Raw genomic sequence first — 25,561 nt, 5'->3', positions numbered from 1 at the left:
TCTTTTTTTTCTAAAAGATGGCAACACTTGTCATGCCATCAAAACTCGGGAATTCTCTAACTAGAAATCGACGCGATTTTAATAGTTTTATTTTCACTTTGTTTTGCTAATTTTAGGACTTCAGTTTCAATTACGTAGTGTGTTATAATGTTTCTGAATACAAAAAAAGTAAATATTATTCTAATTTATTTATCGGCAGAGGTATTTTATTTTTTAAATGTTTACTTTGTTCAATTTTCTTTTAAAAAATAGTATTTTCGTGACCCTGGAACCTATCTTCGATCTTTACATGGTTTGCTATAGAAAATCTTAATTCACTTTGCGGCGTTTCAATTTGCGTCGTGTTTTTTTTGAACGTAACCACGACGCAAAGTGAGGTATTGGTGTACAGCAGATCGAAGAAGTGTGCGGCTGTGGATACGGTGTTGAAGTAATCAAGGAATCACTTCAGCAGTGTGGTACTGTGAACTCTCTAACGTAACATTTTGTCTTTTTAATAAAATATTAGACCATACACGAAAGAGGTCACAACAAAAAAGTCTTTTTGTTGTCACTTTTACCATACTATTAACCAACAATTTTACCATATTATTAACATAGTAGTAGAGATATAGATTTCCAAGGTTTATTTTCACTTATTTATTAACAAGTTTTGGTTAATTAATGCCCGACCTCTGGAAACATGGTTGTGGCCAGTAACAATTGTATATAATGAATTAAAAAAGTGGTAATATATAAGATTGTATTCCGCGGAATCGAACACGCGACCTACGATCGCATGTCTCAGTCCACACCGCTAAGCTACCACTGCTTACACCACAGAATAATTTATAATCTTTTTATGAGTATTTCAGTAAAATAAATTACATATGTTTTTAATACTTTATTCAAAGCCATATTCTTTCTTAAGCAAATATTCACGTTGCACAATATAAATTTAAAAAAGCCATTTATCCATTATACATACTTATAAAATAATTTATCTGTTGTTCACATAGGTAGTGCGGTCTCGCAGTATGACATCTTCATTTTCCTGTACAAGCTATTCACGACCGTCAAATAGTATAGAGAGTAGGCTGGAAGGAAAGAAAAATACACTGATTATTATATTTCATGTAAAACATAAACTGTGGCAGTATATAATAAGAATAGGGTTTAGGTTGACTGGTAGAGAATGCCTAAAGGTATTAAGCTTTAACAAAAGTTGTAAAAAGAGTTAATAAATAAATAAATAACAAACATCGCTTGAAGAACAATGTAGAGGGCTAGCCTCGAGATTTCTACACGAGAAAGAAAGAACAGATTGTCCAGTGGATTGGCATGTTGAAGCCGCAATGAGTGATGTGCCGTATTTAGGTATCATCACACGGAGCGTAGAATGTTCACCCACATGTTGGACAGACGACTTTGTACAAGTCTACGGAAGGTGGTGGATGCAGGCAGTATATAAAACAGGTCCTGTTAGAAATCTTCAGGTGAGGTTTATGGATTCATACGCCTAGCAATTGAAGTCGTACAGAAAATGATGATGATAATAATTTAGAAAATTACTCCACATTAGGCATTGTCCGAGTCTATACTAAAAGATCACGGTGTATTATATACAGCAAATTGCAAGCTATACGTTCACTCCTTTAAAGCTTTTACAGCTATAACTAATTTCCCTGTATAATAATACACCAATACCTCGCTTTTCGTAGTTTCGTTTTGCGTTTTTTTCGAAGTTGCGTCGCTGCTTAATTAATACTAATTTTCACTGTGCGTCGATAGATTTTCGAGGTTGCGTTGTTTTGGGTTAGTGTTTGGTTTTTTTTTTTTGAAATTTTCTTTTTTTCTGAAAGGTGGCAACACTTTTGTTTCTAATTGCGCCATGCCATCAAAACTCGGGGATTCCCTTTCTAACTAAAAATCAACGCAATTTTAACACAGTATCTTTTTCACTTTGTTTTGCTTGCTATGCTATTTTTGTTTTTTTGGAACGTAACTACGACGCAAGTGAAATATTGGTGTACTACTATTGTAAAAGCATTTTTATTTAACACCAAAAATTTGTGTAAAATTGTAAAAAAAAGATGAAAATAAAAAATTTAAAACTGTTATAGGTAAGGCGCTGCTAGAGGTAAATAAGAGAGCCGGTGTAACAAATGTAACAAGGTATGGAAACGAATGGAAGAAAATGAGAAAGATAATAGAGGAATGAATGAAAGATCTTAAGAAATAACAAAAAAAACTGTGAAAAAATATTATAAATAATGTCCCTGCTTACACATGGCAGGGAAGATGAGAAGTCATTAAAAAAAGATTAAAAAATAATTTACTCATACCGGCACCAACAAGGAACATCAATACGATAAAAGCCACGTTTCCCGGATTATCGAGGAATGGCTTCAGCTCATTGCTATAAAGGCACGTCACTATCGCCACCAGGAACAAGCACAGTATGAACACGGAATTGAAGAGCAACGACAGCTGGAGGCAGCCAGGACGTCTCTGGAAAAGAAACAATTTTTTTAGGTCATTTAGGGCTGAAAGGTTCTCAAATGGACACCACAATGCAAATAGGCTTTCATCGACTTTATTAAGTGGATTGACAACGTAGTCAAGGATGCAGCAAGTTACTGGATGTAGGCAGTGCTAGAACGCATTTCAGTGGGCATTTGTCGTCTATCTAATATATAAAATTCTCGTGTCACGGTGTTCGAACTTGAACTCCTCCGAAACGGCTTAACCGATTTTTAGCAAATTTTACATGCGTATTCAGTATGTCTGAGAATCGGCTACTATCTATTTTCCATACCCCTAAGTGATAAGGGTGGTCCACCCCTAAATTTTATTTTTATTTTTTTAGACAATTTTTTGGTTTTTATTTTATTATGATACAGCATACAAAAATACATACAAACCTAAATTTTCACCCCTCTACGATCAACCCTTATCTTACATTTGTTAATTAAAAACTTTAATTTTTTTTGCAAAACAACGTTTGCGGGATCAGCTAGTATAAATATATAAATGAATATATGTTACTCTCTATCTTATTTTATGTTTAGGTATATTTAGAAATATCAGTATAAGATACACTAGCTCTTGTTATATGATCATAAATAATGTATACGTATATAAAAGTAAATTAACCACAAACACCGGACTAAACAAAGACAATAAAATACTTTTTACGGATGTCAGGCACTTTTGTTTCGATTTTAGTTATGGTAATTTCAGCGCCATCTATTGTTATGTATGCGGAAACAATAGTACTGTTAGACAAGTGACATTAAATCCTTTTTGTCTACTGAACAAGTGTCTAATTTGTATAATTAGTGCGGAATTTTAGAATTTTACGCTTTTGTACTTGCCATTGTATATGTTTTTTGACGAGCCAATGATCTTATAATCGATGTAATTGTCATCTCTTATTAACTATGTGTAATTTAAGAGAAAAATTAAATATTTTTTATTTACTTAGATCTCTCATCGACTGTTTTAAAAATATTATAATAAAACATAAAATATGTCAATCTAATGATGAAATGCCAAACGCCTTAATCATTTTTATCGGGTTCTTAAATATATACTTATTCTCTGTTGAAGTCAGTGCTGTTAGCCCTAAGGCTTTTATAGCTTCATCTGAGTTAACTTCACGGAGCGGAAGGTTCCGTCAACTTAAAATAATTCTTAATAAATAATAATTATTAAATAATAACAATTTGCAATATAAAGTTCCAACAGACCATGACAATTTTTTACCTTAATTTTCTGGTTAAAAATGGCGGATATAGGCAAACCCACAACAACAACAAACACGGTAAAGTATGAACAAGAATAAAAATATTATACAATGTAATATAATAAATAAAAATAAAATAATATAATAATAAAAAATAAAACTTTACTCATGTACGGCATGTTAAGAATAGATATAATTAGCCTTAAAACTATACAGAGATTATAATTTTAAGTGTATCAATTATAGAGATATTACCAATATTTTGTTTTACGTCTCTTTTGAAAAGTTGCTTGAATGTTGTAATGAATGGAACTATCACTTTTGTCGTATATATTAATATTAATTATTTACATAAATATTTTCATTTTCACTACATCTGTCGCTGTTTAATCTTACCGAAACTGCTATACCGCTCCTTAAGAAAACGCGACGTGGTGAGGGGCCGAGGAAAAAAGAGCGTGAGTGCCGCCGCAAGCGTTGACGGCGGACTGACGAACGGATACTTTCCCCGCCATGCGCGGTACAGAGGAGTCGGTAGCACTATAATAGCGAACACGGAAACTGTAGTAATCCGTAACATAAAGGTTACACTCACAAATCCAATCCCACTCAAAGCCACTGCGTTGCTGATGACGGAAAGGGTGGAGAACATCACCATGGTCATGGAGATAAGATTGTCTTCTCGCTCCCTCTCTCGGTGACGCGGCAGATTCCATGCGCCCGCTACAATGTACGCTAAGCACGCCATCTAGTAGATAAAATCGAAATTATTAATTTAGTGCCTTTACATTACTGCAATTGTTCTTATACCAGCGCTTATACTATTCTTAGTGGCAGTAATGGCAACCGTGCTAGTCGAGGTTCGCTATAATCCCCACGCTTGGCAGGCGAGTTGGCGATTGCAGAGTAGTATTATGATATGCAGAGGACGCTGCGGTACATCCTCTGGAAACTTGTTTGTAAGCAGTGGATATCTCATACATTTAAATCACAAAGTGTGAAATATGTAACATTGTATCATGAGAATCGAATTTAAGATCTAAAATCGCAAGTCTCAATCCTCTACAGCTTTGCCGCCACTGCTCAAGTAAATAAAGTCAATATTATTTTTAGTTTTTTTTTTTTAATATTCTGCTCACTAGCAATTCATACTGTTTTGCTATGTGACTAAGATTTAATAGGTGACAATATATTATACATAAATACCTCACTTTGCTACTACTATTTATAATAGAATAGTTCGGTTTCCAAAATAAAAAAATATGGAATAATAATACACCAATACCTCACTTTGCGCCGTGGTTACGTTCTATAAAAACACGACGCAAACTGTAACGCCGCAAAGTGAATTAAGATTTTCTATAGCAAACCATGTAAAGATCGAAGATAGGTTCCGGGGTCACAAAAATGCTACTTTTTAAAAAGAAAACTGAACAAAGTAAACATTTAAAAAATAAAAGTAATATAACTCTGCCAAGAAACAACACGTAAAAATTTATAAAAAAATATTATTCTCTTTTAAAAAAAAGCACAACACACTACATTACAACACACTACGTAATTGAAACTGAACTCTTAAAGTTAGCAAAACAATGTGAAAATAAAACTGTATTCAAATTGCGTTGATTTTTAGTTAGAAAGGGAATCCCCGAATTTTCATGTCATGGCGCAATTAGAAACAAAAGTGTTGCCATCTTTTAGAAAAAAAAGAAAAGCGAGGTATTGGTGTGTATAATGTGTCAAAATAAATTCAATAATGTTTTTGTTCAATATATAAAATATATAGGAAATTGTAAAATATATCGGGAAACTCTAGAAAAACAGTTTTTTAATGTGACGTATGTTTCCTCAGGTTTGAGGAGGCAGAGTGCAGATGATGCTTAGCTTAAACCTGGTTTATGTAAAAAAGCTCGAAGATTCCCTCGGTAGCTTCAGCTGGAACCTCTACATACAACTTTTTTACCAGATTGGGCCGTCGAAGCCTTTGCTCTCAGACTCCATCGAGTCATTGGGTATAAGCCCTCGTGATGGAATTTTGGTTTGGTCTGTCACTCAAAACTCGTTTATCATTATAGAATATTCAAGAAGGCAATTTCGACTCGATCTGTTACTTTCTATATTTCAATTTTAAAATCTTTCTACACAAAGCATATATTGCCACGAAGTTACGACATATTTTGATCGTCGGAAGACGTTGGAAATCTATGGGTGAAGCCGATGAACAGCAGTATACTTGTTGTGGTTGAGATGATGTTAATGATGGACATAAAGGCGAAATTATGATATCTATGTTTATTAAATTGTACAGGAATACATCAAAATATCAATTTAGAAGATAAGTCTGGCGTCCTTATTATACTATAGGAGCATTTGCACACATCTGAATGTACAAAACACGTATGGAAATGTTAAATATTTTTTAATACTCACGCTTGAAATGATACAAAGCATCAGACAGCCGGTCTCCAGGGAGAGGCAGCCACAGCATCGTCTCAGCATAGGTAGCGCCATCTCTTAACTGAAAAAAAATATTTTTCGGTTAAAAATTTCCATGGATATTTATTATTCACAAAAAAATCAAACGTATTTCAGACCTAAATCGCACAAAGGAGAAAATAATAAAACCGATCTATGTATATACCGTTATATTTATATCTATGTATGATTAATATTTATTTGATCTGTACTCAACAAACATTAGCATCCATGCCTTTACAATAACGTTTAAAATTTCCGATTCAAATTAGTTGAAGTAACTAATTATTATGATTATTATTATTTTTTAAATCTTGTTGTCTTGTTTGTTTTTAATGGCGCCCTAACAATGTCTAGTTTTTGAAAATACGTTTCATGCGACTACTTCCTCATCCCTACTCCAATTGATAGCACCGCCTCCATGAACGGTCTTGCTCTGTCCGCACGTCAGGAGTTCATGCGACCTTGGCTATGTAGACCGTCCATCTAGTGGAGAGCCTAGCTATGCTGCATCTATCGGCTTCTTGTCTTCTTTCGGCTCCAAATGATCTACAAACAACTGTTTCTATTCCACAGACGTTCTGGCAACTTCCACCTGTCTTTGCTCTTCAATTCCGTCTTCAGACTACTTGTTCCTCGTGGAAAACAAGTAAAAAAATCTCAATACACTCAAATTTTGAAGGATCTCGAAGCCCAAAAATATGAATTTTTTACTAATGGAACTCTCTTCGATGTCACTGTAATGAGAGGATGCTGCTACTCCCGGAATCGTATATTTAAATTTAAGAAAATGTATAGTTAAATCTTTATCTATGATAAATAAATAAAAAACTTTCATAAACATATTTTTGTTGTTTTTTTAAAATGTGTTAGAAATGCTCTATTCAATCCATTTGTTATTAATATATAAAAAAGAATAACAAATCAAATATTTTTTTGTAATATTGATATGTATGTATGATTAAATTTTAATTAAATTTGAACGTATAGTATACCACGCAATAATTCATATAGATCAATAAGACAGTTTAAAACATTTTTTTGTTTTCCAATAATAAATGAAAACTCACAAAGTATAACTTCATATTCTCTGCCACACCCCAATCGGTAGTGCACCGTGAAGCGTGGCATAAATTACAACGATCTTCATTCCGCATCACATAAATCAAATGTAATAGTTATAACCCTAATACACTGTAATATACCTAAAAACTATTCCGTGCGAATAACAACCTTATCTGCAACGTATAGGGTATATTATCGTACGGTATAAAATTATTGTGACATCATCATGTTTAATATGAATTTGTCCGTTAGTCCATAGCAAAGAACTTGTCTCGTCGACTGAAATAGCACGTTCCATATACTGAAATACATTGCGTAGTATATTCGAATATTTATTATTTCGCAATGCGGACAATTTAAGTGGACGGTAGTTTACTTGATGATTACCGTATTTTATGGGGATATTCAATTCGGTCGCATTTAATAGGCGATTTTAGTTATTATTATTTCGTAGTAAAAAAACAATGAATGTGTTAATTAGGGCAATGTTAGATTTACACTAACTGTTCGCTGAATGCAGGTAGGTCCCTCCCGGTGTTATTGGGGGAGGTTTAAGTCCAGCTGTGGACTTCTTGGTGCTGGTGATGATGAAAGTCGAGGACACTAGAGAGCCTCGGCTCGGTTCATTAAATTATTTATTTCACCGAGCTATAGCTTCAGGGGATCTAGGAAAGATATTCAACAATTGCCTCGTATACATATTGTAATAGGAGGTTGTAATAGAATTCAATAAAACTTGCATATTTTCCAACTAAAGCTTGTATAGATATAAAACTTTACTAGAATATTTAGCGGGATGTTAAAAAGTACAACCAATGGATCATAAAGGTAGTATTTAAAATATACAAAACGTAAAAACAAGAAAGTTATTTATTATGCAATAATATATTTATTACCTACTTTTATTTATTATCAAAATTTAAAAACACTGGTTATCTAACAGAAATGTGCATGTAGGTGTCGTGTTGGTAATAAAATTTAAGTCAAATATGATAACATTTTCTTGGCTGTGAATTGTATTGTTTTGTGGGCATTTTATTGATTGTATTGTTTTATTTATTAAAAGTCGAACTATCACACTAAAAATGTATAAATCATTTAACTGTTTATTTTATACAAAAGAGTACGGTTTCGCAATTGATAGAATAACATTGGACACACGTCAAACACGACCGCAAATTAATTAATGTACTTTTATAAATAGTTTAATATTTAGTTAACATTTATTATTTGCTTCATTTCTTTCTAGGTGTATTTTTATTGTTTCTTTAAGTTAAAAAAATAAAATGTAAATGAATGAGACAGATGTACGTGTTACAATGTAATTACACTCGTGGGGCCTCGTTTCCAGCTGCTACATACTCTTTTTTTATCGGATTGAAAGGTCGCCGAGCTCTTAGATCGCTTCGGTGAAGGGTCCAATAGCTGAGGTTGTCATTCGTGGATAACACCCGCAGTCCGACATGAAGGCGCTCGTGACGGCTAATGAAGTGTTAAAACTCTTCTTTGTTCACTTTTTTAATTAAAAACGTAACACAGCAATGCGTACTTAAGTACACTATCCCCCGATTTACACGGTACTTGTTTTACACGTTTTCGCTTTTACACGGTTTTCCAAATAAGTTTTTTTTTGTTCTAATAACCGATTTTATTACCATCTCTCATAATGTAAATATTTCTGCTTCAAGCATCGAATCGACACAAATAACTTCGAGTGATGAAAGTGAATACGAAAAAAGAATGAGAGTAATTTCTGACAGTGATAAAGGACAATAAAACACTTTTGGTTTAATTTTTTGGTCTTCTGTTTAACGTATTGTAAATAAATAAAAAAAAACAGTGTTTCCGTAATATATTAAATATTTTAACTTGTCAATGCATTTTATTTTGATTTCTGTGTACACCAAAAAATATTGAAAAAAATCACAACTGTCAAATAACAAAATTATGCATTTTCTGCAAGTTTTTCGATTTACACGTTTTTCTCAGGAACGTATCTACCGTATAATCGGGGGATAGGCGTACACTTAGTTAATTATATATATGACTTACAATTACAGTTTACCGAGCAATTTTATGCGAAATTGACATGAATCATGAATCTCTCATATATATGGTTTATACATATTATTGCTTGTACGGATGTGAGGCCTGGACCATAAAGGAAGACCTTCGTAAACGTATAGAGGCTTTCGAAATGTGGACATATAGACGCATGCTGTCCATAAGCTGGACTCAGAAGGTGACCAACGTCGAAGTTCTGAAACGAATCGGCCATATACGCGCACTAATGCTCACAGTAAAACGAAGGAAAATCGCTTACTTGGGACACGTTCTTCGACACCAACGATACAATCTCCTTCAACTTATCATGATGGGAAAGGTCGCTGGTAAAAGGAAGGTTGGTAGGAGAAAGAAGTCGTGGCTTCGTAACATTAGAGAGTGGACCGGAATCGCCAGCGCTGCTGAGCTATTACGCAGAACTAAAAATAAGGAAGAGAGCAGGAAGCTGATAGCCAACCTCCACTAGTTGGAGAGGCACTTCAAGAAGAAGAAGAAGAAGATACATATTATACATACTTCTTCTTCCACCTAATTGGGGGCCTAACTACACCGCGTCTACTGACTTGTAGTCGCCACTCGAGAATCTTTCGGCTCCAATGGCCATTGGTTGCACGTTATGCCCCGCCTACTGCCACTTCAGACGGGCAATTCTTCGGGCTGCGTACTTGATCTTGACTCTTCTTCTCATGAATCCCGTCGTAAGTGACCACGTCTCGGATCCGTATATCATCACCGGTAACACACATTGATCATCATGTTCGTCTTTAAACTTTGCGGTGTTTTGGATCAAAAGAGGTTTCGGAGCTTCCCGAACGCTGCCCATCAGAGTTGGATTCGGCGAGTGATCTCTTTCTCGAAGGAAATGTTTACATATATTATTATATTATTGCGTATTATTATCTTGCATATAAGTCTCTCTTATATGTATTATACATATATATATGCATATATATACATTTATACATGTATATATATATATATTAGTGGCTCGAAAAAGCCCAAAACACATATTTGGTCAGTGATACATTACGCATAAATCGGTGTTCTTTTTTTGAAATGCGTACATTTGGCCTGTCCAAATCCTTTTTTTTAAAAGATTCTTTTGTAATGTATATTTAATTACATTCGCGGTGTATAAATAGCAAAAAATGTGCACATCATAAGAAATAATGCAGCATGATTAGTTATAGGTGTACAAGGTTTAAAGATGTTCACTTGCTGTTGTATAGTGTATAAATCAGTGTAAGATATTTTAAAGTGATCACTTTATAAATCGTCATAGAAAAGATGTGTAAAAACTTTATAGATTTAAGCATACTTATTCATATATTCGAAAGTATTTCTTTTAATATAACTAATCGACATTCCAATTTTATTTATTTCTATAGATTTCATATTCTTAGCCAATAATTTGGTAACTAAACCTTTTGTTGCGATTCTTTTCTCAATTATATATAGTCTATAAAGATAAGTCGAATATCTTTCAGCCTTATAAAAGAAAACCATGTTGTGTTCATTTCCAAAACAAACCTATCTGTATGTTTATTATTTTATTTAATGCTATTTATTGCGTTCATATCACACAGAAAAACGTATAATTAGAATAATATAAATAAAGTACAACGGGCGGTTTTATCGCTTAGGCGATTTCATAACAATAATTGTAATTAAACACAAGATGAACAAATAGCCGGATGTTCCTGTGCATGTTATAAGAGATAATTTCGTCATTACACAAGCCTTTTCCAAAGATATCTATGGGGGATATACTATAATCGCCATGCTTGACAGGCGAGTTGGCGATCGCAGTGTGGTATTATTGTACACAGAGGACGCTGCTGTCCATCCTCTGGCAACTTATTTGTGAGCAATGACAATTCTATATATTAGGGAAACGGGAAAATAATGTCGCTTTCTAAAGTTAAATTCACACGACTACATTTTAACCAGTTTTTTATTTCTAATCAACAATATATTCACCTTCATTATCAACAACGTTTTGCTATCTAGTATACAAAATCAATACCGGAGCGGTAAAAATAAATCGGTTTTTCTGTAAAATATGTCGATTGAAACGATCTTACTTTTCGGTACGCCGAATAATTAATGTATGTAATGAATTACACAAGATGGTATCCGGGAAATCGAATCCGCGACTATGATCGTAAGTTCCAGTTTTCTACCGCCTAGCTACCACTGCTCGATACAGTTTAGAAAATCATAAATATGTACAAGAGTAATACAAGGATAAATATGTTTGTGGTCGTATTTGATATTTAGTCAAGTTTATTGATAAAGGGACTTCTGTTTTAAAAACTATATAAAACACGTTCTTATTTTACAATATATGTTAGTATTATTAAGAGTTTGATTTTGGGAGTCAAAGGTAGAACTCTAGTAACCAACGTTTCCTCATCATGTACACCAATACCTCACTTTGCGTCGTGGTAACGTTCCAAAAAAAACACGACGCAAATTGAAACGCCGCAAAGTGAATTAAGATTTTTTTATAGCAAACCATGTAAAGATCAAAGATAGGTTCCCGGGTTACGAAAATACTACTTTTTAAAAAGAAAATTGAACAAAGTAAACATTTAATAAACAAAAATAATATAAGTCTTCCAATAAATAAATTTGAATATTTACCTTTTTTGTAAGCAGAAACAACACGTAAAATTTTGTATAAATTTATAACTCTCTTTTAAAAAAAGCACAACACACTACGTAACTTAACTCTAAAATAAGCAAAACAAAGTGAAAATAAAACTGTGTTAAAATTGCGTTGATTTTAGTTAGAAAGGGAATCCCCGAGTTTTGATGGCATGGCGCATTTAGAAACAAAAGTTTTGCCATCTTTTAGAAAAAATAAGAAAATTTAAAAAAAATTAAAGACTCGAATCCAAAACAACGCAACCTCGAAAATCTAACGACGCACAGTGAAAATTAGTACTAATTAAGCAGCGACGCAACTTCCAAAAAAACGCAAAACGAAACGACGCAAAGCGAGGTATTGGTGTACTTCGAATTGTTCAGATGTTTTTCCTTGCACAGAACTTCAAATGTTCACGATATGTCACAACATATTCGCCACACAAAAGTATAAGAAATACATGTCATCTCTTGCTAAGCGCGCGTCTTAATCTGCGATAATCCGTCTTTTGTATTTATAACCATCTGTTCGATACTATCTTTTATCATAGCCAAGCTCTTTCCTATACAATAAAAATTTAAATAAATTACCATAAATAATTTGTTTAATTATTACAAAAAAACTCCTTATGAACATAATAATTCCATAAGACATTAAAATTATTATTACCGATGTTTATTTTTAATTTTTTTTTTCTATGACATTAAACCTTTTTTTTTCGTGTTAATAAAGGAACATTCACAAAAATATAAAATATTTCTAGAATATTCTGGTTATTTGACTTGAAATAAATTTTATCCAAATAATTTAATACTGCTAGAATTAATTATTAAATATATTGCTCAATACACTCAGCACTTAGAGAAAGTCGTAAAGAATTATTTTTATGGCGATAATTAATTGTCTTTATGTTATGCGTTTATTCTTAATTGTAGACATAGAATAGCGAGTTCTAACCATCTCACTCTAGACAGAAGCGTTGCTGGAGTTCCTTCCGCTTCATCTCTTAGCGCTAACTCTTTCCGAAGTAGTAATATTAACTAGATATAGGATCAGCCCTCTCTATCAAAAAATGGCAGACAAAGCTAAAGTCTACTTTGAGCTTAGTCACTTCAGCCAAAGTCACAGACTTTATTTGAAGAATTGATCGTGCGAAGGGGCAGTGGGCAGAGCATATAGCTACAACTACATATAAATACAACTGACAGTGAGGACGGCAGGTTCTCGAATGGTGACCACGCGCCGGTAGACACGGCATTGCTGGGCCCCCACTAGAGTGTTCGATAACATAGTTAAAGCCGCTAGATGCGGTCAGCGCAAGGCCTATGCCCTATAGTTATGTTTTTTTATTTATTTAAGAGGAATTTAATACAAAACTTTAATTTAAAACTTCCAAAAAGATCTTATTACATTGTAACGTATCTTTAAGTGATAATAAAGCTTAAGAATGATTTAATTTACTATTGTATTAATCATATTGTTAAAACCTGTCTGAATATGTTGTATTTAAGATTGAAGGATGCCTTTATACCCTATTATTAGATTCTAGTTTCTATTAAATTCGGATTTTCTGGCATTATCCTCGTAACAGGTACATATGGTCACTGTCAATGATTCTATCTAGATAATAACATAAACAGATGAAAATTAATTACTCAAAGAAAAACTGTAAATTCTCGAACAATGTTTTGCTGTTACTGTCACTAAGTATTCGCTGTTAAGCTCATGCAATTGACGGCCATAGGAGCCGAAAGGTTCTAGAGTGGCGACCACGAGGTAGACGCGGTGTGGGTACGCCCCCATAAGGTAGACCAACGACATAGCTAAGGTCACGGGACATCGCTGGATGTGGGCAGAGCAGGATCGGGCAGCGTGGCGATTTTTGGGGAGGTCTATGCCAAAGGCAATCGGCTAAAAAACAAGTAGAAGCATTTGCTATGATGGACGAAGGGAATGGAGTTTACATTTCGTATAAAACAGAAGAAAAACTTTGAGAGATATTTTTTAAATTCAAATTAAAAAAAATTATATATTTGGCACGTAAGATAAGCTTGTTAGCGACATCATATCGATTAAGAAAATTTTCAAATGTCTCTGTTTGAAATCGATGTAACCACAGGCAACCGTTTGCCGCATTTGTACAAATATCTGTTTTATTTCACGCAAGAATAACCTCAACGTTTGCCCATCCCTATATATTACACATTACGTTACATTCTTTGATATATTAAGAGCTATGTATCACAGAATGTGTCTATCCAATCATCGACAAAAATACTTCAAGAAAAAAATCAAGTATTGGATCATATATAATTATCACCGTTTTTATAATTACATATTATCATTATTGTATACAAATCTTATTTTTTTTACAAAATAATTTGCACAATTATAAATATATTAAGATGCGAATAATATTTAAACGAAAATAGTATGATTCAAACGGTTAACAAACCCTGAGAAGCTTTTATAAATAGAAGTATTAATATATACACACAAACACTAACATTTAAGAAGTTTTTTCTTTATGCTGCATTGCACTAATTCTTGTTTAACTGCCAAAATAAAACTTTAAAGTACAATGTCGGAATCATTTGAAATTGGAATGTCTATTCTGAATTTCATTTCACTCGGAACTGGCACATCAACACAATATTAAAAAAAAAAAAACTATATTTATGATTTATGTAGGGGATTCGAAAAAGGAACGGCGCGCGCTCGCCGACGGTTTGTAAACAACTGGCGTACGATTTGGCTTCCTGCATCCGAGCGGAGCGGCCGTGGCCTTGCGCCTCTAACGCTTCTATTTATTAATCCGTTTGCTAAATAATTAAAAATATTGCAAATAATAATAATTACTCATCTTTAATAAAAATAAAAGTGACGTCATTATTTATTTTTAAATCTTGGCAGAGACCAAATTACGGAAGAGATTTATATAATGTGTTGGCCTTATTTTTTATTATTAGAAATATTTTAAAGTCTAAAAATTCTTTAATCTTTACACCTTACCTGCTATGACCTTCGACGTTCAATGCCCCGAATTATGGGGCTAATTCCGTGGCAAAAAGTCACCGACCGAGAGATGTTTTGATTTCTTTAAGGGATCGAATATAAAATGATCTTAACATAAAATCTTTTTTTATAATTATACAAGTTTAAAAATTTTATACTTCAGTGGTAATGGGTTAGCGACACCTGTCCACTAGATGTCAGTAAAAAGTCTTGCAGTGGAGTTAAAGGAAGTCCGAAAAGGTATATTTTTTTTCCAGATGACAGAAGACATAATGGGACCACACGTGGACAAACGTAGGCCAATTTAAAATAATTGTACATTCTTGCAAATATTATATTTAAATCTTGGCACATACCAATGGAAATTATTCAATCTGTGGAATATGTATTTACGTTTTAAAAAAGAACTTTTGTTTACGGTTTAATCTGAATAGGCTATATCGAAAAGAATATTTATTTCGGCATCATATAATTGCCTATTCAAATTAAGATGCCGTGATCTTCTTATATTTGTCTCACATGTTTGATTTACTTATTTGTGATAATTTTCCAAAATTCATGTGAAATAAATAACCGACAAATATTCCTATGCTGCCATTAGTTATGTCATTTATTAAAATTATTGCAATGTCTTCTAACATTTACATAAATATTGCTTACTGAAATAAAACTAATTTTTATTTTAAAAGTTAAAAATCTCTTTGAGAAGAACTGATGGACTATATAAGTGGCGAAAACATTCTAATTATGAAATTATTATTCATCATCATCATTTTAGTCTTAAGACCTCCACTGCTGGACATGGGCGTTCCCCAGAGATTTCCAATAGAACTAGTTGGGAGCATTTATCTTCTGACAACTTTAACAAGATCCTCTGTTCACCATGTGTGTACATACTACTGCACTTGCCGGACCGTGATCACTTCAGAATCTTACAACCCCAGCGCCCATCTTTTGCCATGCCCACTGGTCTGCAAACATTGTTCGTTTCAGCACATAGACGCCCACTGTAAGGCTCAGACCTACCCCAACGATATATAAAGATATATCATAATCGCCATGCTTGGCGGGCAGGTTGGCGACTGCAATGTGGTATTATGGTACGCCACTGCCCATTATCTGAAAACTTTATTGTAAGTAGCGGCAATCCTATATAATTACTGTATAAAGTGTTTTATCTAAGATCGTATGCCAGGAATAGAACCGGCGACCTACGATCGCAAATCTCCGACCTCTTCCAGTGGGCTACCACTACAGCGCAGTCAGATATCTGTATTCCGATGAATTTATCTAAAGATAAAAAGATATGTTGTCTTATTACGGAAAGCACTTTTGTATTTAAATAGTCTAAATCTGAAAATAAAACAAATACTCCATTCCCCGATAAAATAATTGAATTACATTTTGGAATACACCCAAGAACACTTTGTTTTCGCAGACCGTTGCTTATAAATTGTCAATTTAGCTTCATCATTTTATCTTCACGGTCATTCGTGTAATAACCATTTTTTCTTTGTTTTTACGATGCCATAAATAATTTCCAATTCCGTATCGTTTTTCTCCTTGATAGTAACAAAACGAAATGAACGTTTATTTGACTCTAAATCATAATATAAACTCAATAATAGTGACCTATTAAAAGCTTTCAATTTTCCTGACCATCTACCACAGAGTTTCCCCAACCTTTTTTGTGTCATATTCCATCTAGGCCTTTTTAAAATTTCTACGCCACCTAATATACACAAATTTTATAATAAAATAAAAGAGTTAAACTCGTGTTGAGTCTATTTTAGACTGGCCTCACTTATCAATCGAGTTGCCCCCTAGTGGGGCCTGCACCCCACGTTGGGAAACACTGATCTACTACCATCAATAATTACCACCTTTTCGATATACCGAGTATTATACACTCTCACCAAAAATCAATGGTTTCAGAAATAATAAATAATTAAATGATAATTTATTAAGAAAATGCGTTTTAAGAATTCAGATTACTACGTAATAAAATTAAATATATAAATATTTTATCTCAGATGCAATCTTTGCGTCGAAATGTATTTGTGTCTGAAGACGAAGGTCTTTGACTAATGTGTGTTGCCAGTGATGACATATTCCAAACGTGGTCGCTTACAATAAACCTTAGGCTCAAGATCACTCAGAGAGCAATGGAGAAAGCTATGCTGGGAGTATCGCTGCAAGATTGAATCACTAATGAGCAGATCCTAAGAAGAAGTTAAGTACGTAGAGCGAAGAATTGCTGGTTAGAAGTGATAGTGAACGGAGCAAGTCGCTCGTGCAACCGACTATGTAACCTGAGAGATTCTTGAGTGACGACTATGTGCCGGTAGACGCGACATAGTTAGGCTTCCCACTCCACCTAGTGGGACTGTCTGCATAATTAAGTCCGCAAGAAGTCGCTGGATGTGGGCAGGACAAGAATGGTTATCAAGACATGGCCTATACTTTACAGTGGGCGTCTATCGGCTGCAAAGAAGATAATAGCATCACCGTAATGATGGGCGACGACAATCTTCGCCCATCATTCCTATCGTTTGTTCGTAGGGTGATGAGTGACCAAATAAACTGCACATAAAATAACTAGTCAATTAATAATAGGACAAAATAGAATAAGAAAGTGTAGTAATGTATTAGGAAAGCACAACCCAAAGAAAACTATGTGTAAGTAAAATAGAATATGTAAATAATAAAATATAGAATAAAAAAAATGTACCTAGCCACCTAAGAGTAATAAGATGATGGAAGGAAGGCGATGAAAGCAAGAAAGAATGAAAGAACAAAATGAAAGATATTGTGATGGAAATAAGGTAAGAATAAAAGAAATTGAGAAGTATGACAGTGAGCGAAGAATAAAGGTGAAGAATCTGAAAAACTTATTTGTAAACAAAGGCCCTGATCCCAACTAATTAGGCATACGAGAGGCCTCCAATAGCGGGGGCCATAAAAAAAAGAAAAGAAGATAATTAACTATCTCCAGTAAGCATAAAGTAGCATTCGTACTCATATCTCCAAGCATTTAATTATTTACGATTTCAAGTCAAAACACCTGTCCTTCTACATGTCGAAATTGAGCCGTGGTGAATTCAAGACTGCTTTCAGTCCGAGACTTATCTACCTATAATATTATACTATGACAAATCATCACCATCATTATTATTTAAATATACGTCCACTGGTGGACATAAACTTCTCCCATAGCATTATATCCTATGGATGCTTTGGGTTAAAGTTACAGATGTTGAAAATATATTTGTTTGCTCAACAGTCATCCGAGCTATTTACAGCTTAGGCGCTAAGCGAATATTCTTAAAACTGTTTAAACAAATCAAAATTATTACAGCGGTTTCATAATATATTAATGATAATATTTTATAAGTTTACAATAATTATATTAAATTGAAATAAATACATGGGAGCGTCCATAGTGTATTTATAAGGTATATGCATATCAAAAAGTGACTGTGCCGAAGTTTAAACTGCAAAAATACCTCCAATTCATTTGTAATAAACAGAATCAGATTTTTAAAATTGTATACTTATATTTACAGATTTCAAAACACATACTGCAAGTAAATTGACGGAAAAGGTTTATTATTCAATAATCGAATATATCTTTTCCTTGTTTTACGACCGAATAGATAATGTGGAATGTTATATATGTGTGAATGTTATGTATGTGTGAAATATTATTTATTACAACATTGCTGATAATTAAAGATACGAACTACTATAAAATATGTAATTTCATTCCGTAACATGGATTAAGGAGAATGAAATAAAACACATGTATGCAGTCTAAACTTTTTTAATAAAAAATCGTAAAAAAATAAAATCATTTTTAATTCCATCACATGTAGCGATAGTATAGATTCTATCGCAGTATATCATTTCGCATCATCCTGTACATTTCCATTACTTCAGACTCTCTGCTTCAGAATCTTCTGAACATTAGGATCGAGTTGCAGCCATTGTATTCTAATTATATAAATAAGGAACGCGTGTAATGCTGAAAAAGAAAATTGTGCAAGGTTAGAAAAAAGTATAAAGGCTTTAAAAGGCCTGGCTAACTTTTCAGCAGAAATTTTTAAAGGTTTTTCATATATTTTCAATCAACGTGTATTAAGTGATCGCTGTGAAATGTGTCACATCTTTTTGTTTTTAATGCAACAGGCCAATAACTTTTGGCTGTACAAAATCCTCACACAGATAATAAACAATAACTACATTTAAAATGTAGCAATTCGAATTATGGAAACACTTTTTCTTGTTGTATTACAACTACGTTACTTTTTATTTCTGAACCCATTGATTTTTACATAGGGTGTATTTATTATATATTTATTGAAAGTTGATTCATTATTATCATCACATTATCACGTTTACTTCCTTTTAAGCTTTTACGTCACGATTTCTTACATACATTTCAAAAGATTACTATTTTAATGTCTGGTGTCGAACTAATATGGAAAAACATGAATTATATTAACATACAAAGATATAGTTGCTAATATAAAATTAATATAAATAATATGTAACCACCTAAATTATTTACTGTGAATATTTAGCAGTGGTAGCTCAGCGGTTGATTGAGACTTCGATCAAAGGTCGCGAGGTTGATTCTCGGGATACAATGTTATATAATTCACAAATTTCCACTGATCACGCACAAGTTGCCAGAAGATTGGCAGTAGTGTCTCCTGTGTCCCATGACACCACACTGCAATCGTCAACCCGCCTGCCAAGCGTGGCAATTAAGGTATATCCCCCCGTAGAAACCTTCGAGAAAAGCCTATGTTTTGCAGTGAAGTCTGGGAAAGTATGGGCTGAAACGACGACGACAATCAATTTAAAATAAGTTTTGAGTACAATATTTTCAAAGTATCTATGGAAAATAATTTCGTTGTTAAAATTGTCGTCTTCGGTCGTGAAGCCCTTATCGGTTCTTCGCAAATCTGAAAATACGTACTGTTGATCGCAATTGATAGGCTAGCAGACAGCTCCTTATGCAGCATGAACTCCAGAACGAAGCACCCGACGACGGTGACCACCAGCGTGACCGCCGCGTATATTAAATAGAGCCTGATCAGCACTCGGAGATTCTGATTGATATAAAAAATTTTAAATAGACTTATATCCTTGTAATATTGTTACTGTTAGCTTCCTAGTTTTGAGAGGGTACGGGTCATATAGATCAGTTTACACAAGTATAATGCTACCGAAAGCGCTGTACCGCGCCTTAGGTATGCGCGCGGCGAGACGAGTGGGGGAATATCGGCCGCTCTATCTAGTCGCGCTTTTAAAATGCGGTACTGAGTTTTCAGTAGTACAACAGCGTAGATTTTCTGACTTTCGAATACGATTTTCTCAAAATAATTTTTGGATTTTTGTTTACAAACTCACAAACAAATCACCTAACAGTATATCTTACAAATCAGTCGGTGTCGCACGATTATTTTAAATTAGATTCTCTTAAATAGATAAATAAAATTGTGTCGTTTTTTTAGATCACAACTATATAACCTACTTTTGCATAGTATATACTTTAATCACCTTTAACAATATATATGTATTTGAGATTTCATTCTTAGGCTTACTTATATTATTTATACTGGCGCGACGAATCGTACGGACAATCAATTGACTTTATACTTACAAATATATTAATATGAATTTAAAAAGATAGTAAATAAACAATTCCTTGGTCTTTTTTATTTGTATCTATACAATTTTCTTCGTAATTATATATTTATATATATTGATATGTATATATAGGTATTTTTGTTTATAGGTATGAGTGTAGTTATGTATGTCTAATGGATTCAGGAATTACTTTGCGGAAGTCCATCCTAAGTAAGAAAAGGACTACTATATAGATACTTCCGCTATGTAGCAGTAGTCATGCAATAAAGTGTACCGCCCGCTAGCCTGCTGATAAATGCGCATGCGGCAAACAATGCGAGTTCACTCGGTGTTTGATACTAAACGGTGTAATATTACTCCTGAGGATGCCCAGTGTAGGGGTGAGTGATGAACACGTGTTGAGTAATTAATGATGCTAGTTGTGTAAATTGCATTGTCTAAGGAATATTTGTAAGTCTTGTTAGTGGTACAGGTGTAATTTAAATGACTTTATATTTACCTTATGAAGCCCTACGAGGAGAACAATCGTGAATTTTAGATTGGACAGGCAGAATGGAAACGCGAATTGTCCTAGCAGCATCATATCCATTAGTTTCTTCATCTGTTCAGGCTCGCTGGTCAGGATGCCTTCCGAGATCGACAACGTCGCATACACGACCACTGTTGTCAGGATTACATGCACAGCCTTAAAAATATATATCACTGATGTAATCACCGATATAGCTACGATTGGCATGTTGAAGTAACAGTGGCCAAGCCACGGGCATAGATCAGATTGCCGCTGGCGCTTTATGGTTCTGGAGTTGAGACCACAGAACAGCGAATGCAGGTGGATAAATGACCTTACGTTGTTGTTTGTCGTTACACTTCTTTATTTTACTTTATTGAGCCATTAATATTGCTCAAGCGGCTTGGTTCTAAGTGACATAATATTCAATATTTCCTCAATTATCTTGACTGCTTTGATCACCTTCATACAAATTTTACGTGATTGGCCAAATCTTTTTCTGACACTAATAAAGGTTACAATGTATATTCATATTTATATTAAACGGATAATGCATTGTGAAATGATATTACTGCAATAAGGTATCTTTAACACCCCAAGTCATTCTAATATCATATAAGAATGAGATATTCCAAATTTAAATGTAATGTTTTTTTATTGTAACAGATTTTTATGGCTAAAGTACAACAAATAAATTTATTCATTGGTTTACATTTTACCCCACTTTGAATCATCTATAATGATAACTTGTGTAAATAAAGTGAAGAAAAGCAAATGATTTTCTTAGATTATAAAATCAAATTAAGTTCTTTGTAAATACATGATCACCCCTTGAAGCCTTGACGGCCATCTTTTTGCACGCCATATGGCCTGCTCATTGCCACACATGGTCCACTCAAAATATAATTATAAGGGTTCCAAAAGTTTTTTTTTCATATAACAAGACCCCCCACGTAATGCGCTAATTGCTTGAACTAGCTTTCAGTATATCCTTGTTTCTTTACATCATAATTATTCGTATTACAAGCTTTATTATGTATAAACTATTTTACATGCCTCAATTGTATTAAAAAAAAACTATTTCAGAGAAATCACTTTATTTATTGATTTAATAGTTTAATGATATACTATGACATTTATTAAAAAAAAAAAAAACATTTTAAAAGTTTTATTTTACACTCTCTATTACTTTAAAATAAGACACGATATTTTTTTTTGATTATGAATTTTTAATTTAATTAATGTAAAGTATTTGACAGCTTAAAACCAATGTTTTGTGTTACTGTTTTGTATGGGAAAATAAAAGTAATGTTTTTAATATTTACTGAGAAATTATTTCGTTAAATCAAATTGAGTTTGGTGTTCAGCAATACATTAGCAATTTTTTATATTTATATTGGATGTTGTCTGTGGAAATAGACAAAAATACTAGCAGCTTGAACGTTCTATTGCACTACTCTGTATAAATTAAATTTACTTTAGCCCTTAAGTATACCATCATATAATCATCATGACTGCTTTATAATATAATCTGTAAAAATTGGAAATGGTTCACTGGAAAACCATATCACGTTTTGTGTGATATAACCTGGGATTAGCGTTAATGTACATAAGACAAATGATATCCTATAATTACGTTACATAGCTAGAGGTACGGAAATTTCGCAAAAAAAAATCACCAATTTCGCGTTTATGTTTTTCAAAATTTAAAAATTTCGCATAAATTTCGCATTTATGTTTTCGAAATTATAAAATTTGGGTAAATTAGGTATCTATTAAACAAAAATACCTGTTTAGTAATTTTATTACTAAATACGAAAGTAAAGTTTAACAAAATACAAAATTTCAAAGTACAAGTCCTAACATTAAACAATTTTAATTAATTAAAAGATAACATTGTAGAAATTTCAACATTTGACTCCTTAAGCTTCGTTCTTCGGTCCGCTACGACAACATTGTATATGCTGAAGAAGCGTTCATCGTCCACGCTGTTGGTTGGACTCCAAATACTCTGTAATGCTGCTTCAACAAAGGACAGAAAGTTGCATTTGACAGCCAACAATATGTCCCTTACATTGGGGTTTTCATTTATATTAATAGGCCGAAGAATTAACCTATGAATGTGCGCATACCCATCAATTAGCTCATTTTGAGGAAATCCTTGGAAAAAAGGAATTTTCGAAAAGCTTTCCAAAACTCGAAATTTCGAAAAGCAATACGTTTGTATTTAATGTGGTTGAACTTGCAGCCACAGATGGGGAAAACAATTGGCCAATGCCTCGTTCGTCTTATTTAATTTCATGTGAAGAAAAAGCTTACTGAAACTTTTGTCGCTTGCTGATTTCAAGATAGTTTTCATTGTCTCACCAATTCCTTCATAGTCCTTAAGACATTGTGACGCGTTTTCATCAAAATAACCTTGACGTTGCCGTTCAAGCGATGATTTTAAATCCTCTAATTTGTTCCATAACAGGTGTGCAATTGGATACCTTGTCCCTTCTAACTCATCAATCAATTTCATTATTTTGGGGCAGAACTCAGAATTCAATGTATCTTTTTTGTCACCATACAGACCATCTTTCTTAAATTCTAGTATTCTATCTGTCAAATGTTTCTTAGGGCGTCCCATTTTAAGAGCAAGAAAATTTTTTTTTTGTAAAACACTTGTCTAAAGCGTTACAAATGAACACTGCTCAACGTCCCCGACTCTAGCGATAGGCAACGAACAAGTGAGACTCGAAAGCTTTCGTTCTGTCGAGTCAGTTCGTGTCCAAAAAGTGCGTCGACCGTTTCGTCCAAAACGAACTTCACTCAAGTTCAATTGACGCGAGTCGCGACTCGGGCGATACGATAATAATTTAATAATCCATCATACGAACATTACCATATATTTCGCATTTATTCGCGTTTATGTGTAATTTTCGCATTTATTCGCATCTATTTCGTAAATACGAAATTTCCGTACCCCTATACATAGCTTTTTAATAATTTAAAACAGCGCCATCTAGCGTAAGTCTAGTGTACTTTTACACTATTGTTCTGAATGTGGCTATTTTTCCGAGTTGTGCTTATTTTCTTTAGTGTAAATATTTAAGTTTATAATGTGTATGCTTGTGTATGAATCTAGCATATGTTTATGTGAATAGAATAAAGAAAGATTATTATAATTATTTACTTACGAAAATATTATTAGCGTATGAGTACGTATATTTATTAATTACCTTATTTAACTTACCAATAGGAAATAGCCAATGATGAAGCAAGCAACTTTCAGATCGATACAAAAGCACAGTTTTAACTTAAACACCATAATTTTCGATCTGTTATCGGGAAAAAAATGATTAAAACACTAGGTTGGCATAAACTTGAGTTATTACAATTTTTTAATTACCTTATTTACAATGTTCAGAGTAGATTATTTATTTTTGGACATTTAAAAAAAGGTTTCTTTTAAGCCACGGACAGGGAAAAATTACAATTACAATCTTATTATAATAAAAATGTATATTTATTATCATCATTTTACTCCTACATCCCTTTATAGACACGGGCGTTTCCCAATAATGTCCAATACGACCGATTGAGAGCCTCCTGCATTCAGCGTTTTACGATCGTGTTTTGCTTTTGTTGTTTCGTGTGTATATACCCATATTTATTTATAACGAAATACACCAATACTTCGCTTTGCGTCGTTTCGTTTTGCGTTTTTTTCAATGTCGCGTCGCTGTTTAATTAGTACTAATTTTTTCTGTGTGTCGTTAGAATTTAGAGGTTGCGTTGTTTTGGGTTCGAGTCTTTAATTTTATTGAAATTTTCTTTTTTTCTAAAAGATGGCAACACTTTAGTTTCTAATTACGCCATGCCATCAAAACTCAGGATTCCCTTTCTAACTAAAAATCAACACAATTTGAATAGTTTTATTTTCACTTTGTTTTGCTAATTTTAAGAGTTCAGTTTCAATTACGTAGTGTGTTGAGCTCTTTTTAAAGAGAATAATAAAATTATATAAATTTTTACGTGCTGTTTCTGGTTATAAAAAAAAGTAAATATTACTCCAATTTATTTATTGGCAGAGTTATATTATTTTTGTTTTTGAAATGTTTACTTTGTTCAATTTTCTTACCTTCGATTTTTGCCTGGTTTGCTGTAGAAAATCTTAATTAACTTTGCGGCGTTACAATTTGCGTCGCTGTTTTTTGGAACGCAACCACGACGCAAAGTGAGGTATTGGTGTATAATAATATATTTATTATTACGACACTTTCAAAATTGTTCAAATCGATAACTGTTATTTTGTTAATTGCAAATTTAGTATCCATAATACAGCGTCTTAATTTTATTAGGAATTCAAACTCACATACATCGACATAAAAACTCTTTGTTTGGTTTTTGAGTCTGG

At 33.3% G+C, this 25,561-nt stretch overlaps 2 protein-coding genes across 2 annotated transcripts; both read right to left on the bottom strand.

The window, feature by feature from the left end:
• Positions 1 to 898: 898 nt before the first annotated feature.
• Positions 899 to 14,701, bottom strand: LOC137931290 (uncharacterized). Its single transcript, XM_068774733.1, has 5 exons — positions 14,489 to 14,701; positions 6,158 to 6,245; positions 4,323 to 4,475; positions 2,325 to 2,490; positions 899 to 1,076 (listed from the first exon to the last, which is right to left on the bottom strand). Exons 2-5 carry the CDS (start codon positions 6,236 to 6,238, stop codon positions 991 to 993), a joined length of 486 nt encoding a protein of 161 aa, XP_068630834.1. The 5' UTR covers positions 6,239 to 6,245; positions 14,489 to 14,701; the 3' UTR covers positions 899 to 990.
• A 4,195-nt stretch (positions 14,702 to 18,896) lies between these two features.
• On the bottom strand, positions 18,897 to 24,474 carry LOC137931791 (uncharacterized). The gene is made up of 4 exons (XM_068775305.1): positions 24,398 to 24,474; positions 21,154 to 21,339; positions 19,981 to 20,113; positions 18,897 to 19,020 (listed from the first exon to the last, which is right to left on the bottom strand). Exons 1-4 carry the CDS (start codon positions 24,470 to 24,472, stop codon positions 18,932 to 18,934), a joined length of 483 nt encoding a protein of 160 aa, XP_068631406.1. The 5' UTR covers positions 24,473 to 24,474; the 3' UTR covers positions 18,897 to 18,931.
• Positions 24,475 to 25,561: the final 1,087 nt, after the last annotated feature.

The sequence above is a fragment of the Battus philenor genome, unplaced genomic scaffold (assembly GCF_028537555.1).
Source record: "Battus philenor isolate CCGP_79_NKW_IND1 unplaced genomic scaffold, ilBatPhil1.0.hap1 SCAF_11, whole genome shotgun sequence".
Lineage (NCBI taxonomy): Eukaryota > Metazoa > Arthropoda > Insecta > Lepidoptera > Papilionidae > Battus > Battus philenor.
The sequence above is the reverse complement of the archived record's forward strand: the minus strand, read 5'-3'. Positions and strand labels throughout refer to the sequence as shown.

Excerpts from the sequence above, each read along its gene's own strand:
- LOC137931290 (XM_068774733.1), bottom strand. The coding sequence starts at position 6,238 with ATGGCGCTACCTATGCTGAGACGATGCTGTGGCTGCCTCTCCCTGGAG. Across the intron at positions 4,476-6,157 it reads TGCTTTGTATCATTTCAAGC|ATGGCGTGCTTAGCGTACAT; the intron begins GTGAGTATTAAA and ends TTTATCTACTAG. Across the intron at positions 1,077-2,324 it reads GATGTTCCTTGTTGGTGCCG|CCTACTCTCTATACTATTTG; the intron begins GTATGAGTAAAT and ends CTTTCCTTCCAG.
- LOC137931791 (XM_068775305.1), bottom strand. The coding sequence starts at position 24,472 with ATGGTGTTTAAGTTAAAACTGTGCTTTTGTATCGATCTGAAAGTTGCT. Across the intron at positions 21,340-24,397 it reads TCATTGGCTATTTCCTATTG|GCTGTGCATGTAATCCTGAC; the intron begins GTAAGTTAAATA and ends TATATTTTTAAG. Across the intron at positions 19,021-19,980 it reads CCTATCAATTGCGATCAACA|CATTACACGCGTTCCTTATT; the intron begins GTACGTATTTTC and ends TTTCTTTTTCAG.